Raw genomic sequence first — 7151 nt, forward strand, 5'->3', positions numbered from 1 at the left:
ATCATTTTTACAAGACCATCAAGGCACCCCCTTTTCTTTTTTGAATTCTCTAGTCTACATTGTCCCATGTCATTGTGTGCAGTGCTTTATTACTGGGAGGAAGCAGATTGTTGATAAAAACAGATATAAACAAACAGGTCCTGCATGCGGCTGTGCCAGATCCAGCATCCTGCGCCATCATTTCTCTATATTAATTCCTGTGACCTTGAAGTCAGTGCTGCCGTATTCACTCAGTTCATTTAAAATTGAAATCCGTATTTATTGACCATAGCCTGGCTGTTAAACGTCAACTACAGGCAAGAAACAATTGTCGAGAACTGCACTGCCCTACATATACATTCAACTGACACTTATCCAAAACGACTTACAAGTTCTGTACGTCAGCAGGAAGGGAACAACTCTGGCAGCTAAGGGTAAGTAACATTAGTCAAACAGTGTAGTCTTTTCTTTTGTTAATCAAACTTTTTATTTTTCATAAATCGTTTAGTAGGCTCGATGAATTAAAAAAAAAATACTTCAATGTTGATACAAAGAACAGAAAGTACAAAAATGCTCTCATTCCAAGTTTTATATCGGTGAGAGAAGTTAACGACGTCGATCACTTTATACAAGTTCAGTTCAGTCCATTCTAACAGCACATTTAAAATGCAGACGTTGAGCAAAGCAAAAAAAACACATTGAACAGCCGACCACATTAGGAATGTAGTTCACCAGTCTGAAAGGAATTCACTTTTTTGGAAACTGAACATATACAGGACCCTCGGCTAATCTATATTTAAAAAATGACGTGGCTGAGGCATTGCTGCCTAGCAACACTATAGGAATGTACTACAAAACCCAAAAGCCTGTTTGAGCTACTAAATGGATTTCTCATTCAATAACTTGGCAGGAGGTAGGTTGGACAAGCATTAAAATGAAGGATAACTCAAACAAAAGTAAACCAGCCCAATTGAATTTCCCCTATATCCGAGGAAAAACAGGAGCTGCTTAACAGTGCGAGGTAGGTGCTTCAAAATCCTGGTTGATCAAAAAAGAAAGAAAAGCAGCTAGAGATAATTTCGATTTCAGAGCGTTCCAATTTTTCATTTAACAGCACCAATCAAATCAGATATTGTACTTAGTCAAAGGGTGTGAGGTTAGGAAAAAAAAAGGCTGTGAGAACAATTGCCCTCAAGCAGGAAAAACATCTTCAACTTTTGTGTTTGAACATGGTTTGTCAATGAATGGCCAAAACTATGGCTACATTTGCACAATGCTTGAGCTACGGCAACATAATATAACTACAAAGAGAATCAGGTCAACATCATGTGGACATTTCTTAAGGGAGCGCATCTTTTAAATACAGCCAGTCAATGGATGATCTTGAATCGGGGGAGTTTCTCGTGTGCAGCATAGCTGTATGATCCAGAGCGCTCCCCGTAGCTCCCCCCACTACTAACTACTCTCTGTATCCTCCGCCACTTCTGTATCCACCACCACCGCCGTAACCCCCATCTCCACCACCACCGTATCCTCCACCGCCTCTCCCTCTGCCACCGCCGTATCCTCCACCTCCGCTGCTGTATCCTCCTCCACCTCCGCTGCTGTATCCTCCTCCGCCTCCATATCCTCCTCCACCTCCGTATCCGCCACCACCTCCGTATCCTCCTCCTCCGCCGCCGCGACCTCTGCCGCCACCACCCTGGCCTGCTTCATTCACACGAATGGCTCTGCCGTCCACCGTCTTGCCGTTCATTCCATCCATCGCATCTTTGGCATCCTCTGTGTTATCGTATGTAACGAAGCCGAAGCCGCGAGACCTCCCCGTTTCTTTGTCTCTGATGACGTCGCATTTGGCGACACTTCCGTACTTTGAGAACGCTGCCGCCAATGAGTCCTCGGTGGTGTCGAAGCTCAGTCCGCCGACGAAAAGTTTCCCCTCGTCAGACATCTTTTTGACAAATGGTGGACCCGTGCGGTGCTGCTGCAAGTGAAGAGTGGGAGGGGTAAGAAGAATACATAATTAGCATATTAGGTAGTAATATAGGTGAGGTACATTCCTTAGTTAGCAAAGTTCATAATAGTGAAAGACAGTATGAAGGTTATTCAGTCAATGAGACGTGTTTCGGTAGTCGGACTATGGTGGGAAGTTCATTCCACCAATAATAGCCTGCTTCTATTTACCCTACAAAAGGCAATCGCTGTAACTGCGTTATCTCGGCAAACTCAGCAGGGTAGAATTCCCCATCTACAAGTGTATGTATACTAGGGATGGGCGTGAGTAATCAATTAATCGTAGCTATGAGAAAAATCGATCTTAAATTATTAATGATTTTTAGGGGGGGGAATATTTAAAAAAAATTACATATTTGTTTCACATGCATGTGTAAGATTATAACTTTGTTGGTTTCCGTAAACATATACGTGAATGAACAAAATTAAGTAAATATTTTTTTTAATGCGTTTTTTTGAGAGTTTCCCCCCCTTTTCGAGTAATACATGATCAATAAAGTATAACATGCGATCAATCTATCTGGATTTCTCTTAAAAATACCCATCCCTAATGTATACCACTATATCTGTTAGGGATGCACCGATCCGATATGACTAAATTATCTGGATCAGGTATCAGTATATATAAAAAAAAAAAAAAAAAGGATTTATTTTTAATATATAATATAATAAGAAATAAAATAAGGAACAACAAACAATTCAGTAAGTTTATATTTATGTGTTAATTTGTTACATTTTGTTTCACCAAGTTAGGAAAGTAATGCACAAAAGAATGATCCCAGTCTCTGCCACACAGTGAGGCATAGTTTATTAATTGAACAATGGGTATCGGTCGATACCCAAAGACCAGGTATCTGGACTGAAAAAGTCGGATCGGTGCATCCCTAAATTATGTACACCTCTACATAATGCAATATACCACTATATCAGTAATGCTCCGAAAGGCAGTAATGGTTTTGTAGGCCTGTACTATGATTGTAATGTTGGTACATAATTCACCCACGGAACTATTGTTAGGAACATTCTAGAACATTAGTTCCGCCCGAACATTCTGGAACGTTTGTGATGATGTCATGGCAGATCATTCTAGAACCTTAGTTCTGCTCGAACATTCTGGAACAGTGCAGATTTAGCACAATTACGTCCAGAAGCAAAGGACCGCTCGACATTTTACATTTAATTTCTGGGCCTAAAAGCGGCGGCAAGACCAGAATAGTCTTCTCAAACCCCGCCCTATTTTCCTGATCCTCCTATCACAACTGTTGCTTTCCTCTGACAAAACGGTTTGTCCGAGGGAAGCAACCGTTGTGATTAGAGGATCAAGAAACGCGGGCGGGGCTTATGTGACCGGCCTGAGGCCTAGGGGGATCTGAGTCGGCACAACTGATGCGCAGGCGAGGCGCGCCGTGCTGCATGATGGAGAATAGACACGTCATCGTTTCTAGCCTCGCTATGCTGCCAGCGGTTTATTCTCGACAAATATATATACACAAAATATTCCTTTAACATTCCAATACTCCCAATTCTTAAATAATAATTCGTATTGTACTCAAATATACCTAATCCTGTAGTCGGAACAAATCACATTCAATGTACAAAAACCAATAGTACATATTTTAAATTGAATACGCTTACATTCATAACCTTAGCTCAAATACACATCGACGGTAACAGTAACACGCTCAGTCTTACACGCACGCACACACCCGAGCACCACGTGTACTGTCGGTGTAACACTGAAAATAGCTAGCTAGCAGTTAGCCATTATTCAACTCGACCAATTATTAAAACTACTCATCTAAACTTGCAAACGGGTTCAAGTACACACTCAAAACGTTACATAACATGTCACTGATGGTCCACGTTCGTTTTAAATCATCTTTAGGAATGTTTTTAGATAATTATTTTCTTACCTGTGAATGACGGAGAATAGACACGTCTCTTCGGGCCTCGCTCTGCTGTTACTGTGAGCGGTTTCTTCTGAGTTGTGACTGCGCATGCTTGGGAGCCAAGACTTATACTGATTTCCTCTATCACTCACAGACAGTAGCGCCATCTACTGACTTGGATGTCTAATAAGATGTAGCATCTCATTCAAAAGTAAATGACTGTTAGAGTAGTTGTGAAGAATCTTAAAAAATAGTGGGTGTGTGTTTTTGTATAAAACTTTACATGGAGGCAATTTCAAACCCTCTACACTTAGATACATTTAAAAAGGTCTGAGCTGGGCCTGGCTCACTCTCAGAGAGGTCAACGGGATCTAACTGTAGCAGATGCTGTAAGCCTATATCTCCCTAGGCCAAATGGCTAAGCAGCAAAATTGTAGGCTGATGATGAACATGATTGATTGATTGAAAACTTTATTAACAGATTGCAGAATGGGGACAATACAGTACGGCTCAATACAAACAATTGTTAAGGGGATGCAGACCAGAGAAAGACTTTTGTCTTGTTTACATCAGGGTCCCCCATTTCAATTCATCATGACATTTATGACATACAGATAAACAGTACTGTTACATCCAGATATTTATTACATACAAGATATACAAATATACGGTACTGTTTAAGAGAAGGAGATCATAAAAAAAATATATACATTCGAGGGGAAGAAACTGTACATTGGAGGGGGTTGGGTGGGTGGCTGGGGGGGGGGGGAGTTGGACATTTACCGGGGCCAGTTTCGAATTGCAGCCACCCGTAGGTGTTCTTTGAGCACGGTTTTGAAGGAGGGTAGGGATTCACATTATTTTACGGCTGTAGCCTGTGGGTAGGGCGTTCCACATTGTTGTGGCATAATTGCAATACATGTTTATTCCCTTGTTTGAGCCGAATCTGGGTTGAACATGATTTGTGCAACTCCCTCTGGTGTTGTGGTCATGGAATTCACTGACCGTTGGGAAGTATTTCGACATGTACATGGGTATCTTAGTGGTGTAGTGTATCTTGTTGACCAGGCCCATTGCAAGTTGCTGTACTCTGTCGTCTACTCTAAGCCATCCTAGGTTGTCAAAATGGGCAGGGGTGAGGTGGGTTTTAGGAGTATGGTCAAGGTCAAGCAGTAGTCTGACCAGTTTGTTTTGAGGTGTTTGTAGTCTTGTTTTTAGGGCCTTTGCAAAATTGTAGGCTGATGATGAACATGATTGATTGATTGATTGATTGATTGAAAACTTTATTAACAGATTGCAGAATAGGTACAATACAGTACAGCTCAATACACACAATTGTTAAGGGGATGCAGACCAGAGAAAGACTTTCGTCTGGTTTACATCAGGGTCCCCCATTTTCAATTCATAATGACATTCATGACATACACAACATACAGATATACAGCTATACAAATCTAATCTAATTATGACATACAGGTATACAGTACTGTTCCATTTGTGACAGACAAGATATGCAAATATACAGTACTGTTAAACAGCAATAATTTAAAGAAAAACACAGTTTAATAACTGTTAAGTGGGTCGTTTTCATTCAACCATTTGCATTTGTGTATCAGTTTTGCACCGTTCAGTTAGGTCAGTATTGTAATCTGTTGGTGCCTACTTTGGACGTCTTTGGAAAGTGCTCAGAAAAGGGGTTGTATTTACCCCAGATATCCAGTAGGAGGCAGTCATGTACATGCCATTTTGTCTTGTTTTGTTGTAATCTTTTTGTCAAAATAAATAACCAAATGTATGTCTTTACATTGACGGAGATTTAAGTTAGGATGGACCAAGGCACTATTTATTCACGTCACTCATATCATATCTTATAATCTTATCAAGAGAGTGATTGAAACCACCTGAGCGGGTCAGACTGAGCAAAGCATGCAGTGTGAACGTAGAAACTGTGGCGTAAAAGTTCGATAAAAAAAAAAAAATCATGAAAAGACTGAGTCCCGCTGTTTTACTCAGGCTGAACTACAGTGTCTATTCACAGGCTCGTCCGACTACTAAACGGCACGGGGGCTTTGGCCTGGTCCGTTTCCGGCCTGGGCCGGTGCACCCCTCCTTGGTGGGTAGGCTTTTTTTGTTTTGTTTAGGCGACCTGGTGGTCCCGGGCTCCCCCAGGAGCACCATATCCATACCGAACTTAGCGCGAACACCCGATCGTCATAGTCCACTGCAGCTCAGAACCCCTGAGCTCAAACGATCCGCCAGCCTCAGCCTCCCAGCAGCTTGGATTATAGGCGCGCGCCACCACACCCGGCGAGAGTTGGGGGGACCAGTCGGGCTTTTGTCTTTAAAAAAAAGTGACGTCACCAAAGTCTATTAATAATAATAATAATAATAATAATAATAATAATAATAATAATAATAATAATAATAATAATAATAATAATAATAATAATAATAATAATAATAAATAATAATAATAATAATAATAATAATAATAATAATAATAATAATAATAATAATAATAATAATAATACATTCGATTTATAATGCACTCTATATCTGGAAACCAAGTCTCAGAGTGCTAATGTATATGTATATGTCTATCAATGTATATGATGGCATCTAGTGGTGAATATAAATTTTGATTGATTGATTGATTGATTGATTGATTGATTGATTGATTGATTGATTGATTGATTGATTGATTGAATTGATTGAAAATTGTATTAATTAACAGATTGCAGAATGGGTACAATACAGTACGGCTCAATACACACAAGACTTTCGTCTTGTTTACATCAGGGTCCCCTATTTTCAATTCATCATAACATATATGACATACAGATAGACAGTACTGCTACATCTATACATTTATGACATACCAGATTTACAAATACAGTACTGTTTGTGATACAAAAAGAGTCTAAAAAATAGTGGGTGGGGGGGGGGGGGGGTAGCTGTATATTGAATTATCGACGAAACCTTATATATTACTTGGTCCCAAGAAGAGGGTCTCGTATATTACTGGGTTAGGACATTTACTGTACATTGGAGGGGGTTGGGTTAGGACATTTACAGGGGCCAGTTTCGAATTACAGTCTCCCGTAGGTGCTCTTTGAGAGTGGTTTTGAAAGTGGGTAGTGATTCACATTCCTTTACAGCTGTGGGACATGATAGGCTACAGTAGTATCTACAGAAATATATACACACAACTATTATAATCATCAAGTGTATAAATGGCTACTGAGTTACGTGAGAGCACATGTAACAAAC

The 7151-nt window shown here is 40.3% G+C and overlaps 1 protein-coding gene across 2 annotated transcripts; it reads right to left on the minus strand.

Moving 5' to 3' along the window:
- Positions 1-442: 442 nt before the first annotated feature.
- Positions 443-3996, minus strand: LOC311229338 (cold-inducible RNA-binding protein B-like). Of its 2 annotated transcripts, none has more exons than XM_084315423.1 (2): positions 3906-3996; positions 443-1963 (listed from the first exon to the last, which is right to left on the minus strand). In XM_084315423.1, the coding sequence occupies exon 2, from the start codon at positions 1928-1930 to the stop codon at positions 1439-1441; it is 492 nt and encodes a 163-aa protein (XP_084171549.1). In that variant the 5' UTR covers positions 1931-1963; positions 3906-3996; the 3' UTR covers positions 443-1438. The 2 variants fall into 2 exon arrangements, with proteins under 2 accessions (XP_084171549.1, XP_084171550.1); XM_084315424.1 differs by having other exon boundaries at positions 443-1960; positions 3906-3973.
- Positions 3997-7151: the final 3155 nt, after the last annotated feature.

Source organism: Notolepis coatsorum (assembly GCF_963971535.1).
Source record: "Notolepis coatsorum genome assembly, chromosome: 5".
Taxonomy (NCBI): Eukaryota; Metazoa; Chordata; class Actinopteri; order Aulopiformes; family Paralepididae; genus Notolepis; species Notolepis coatsorum.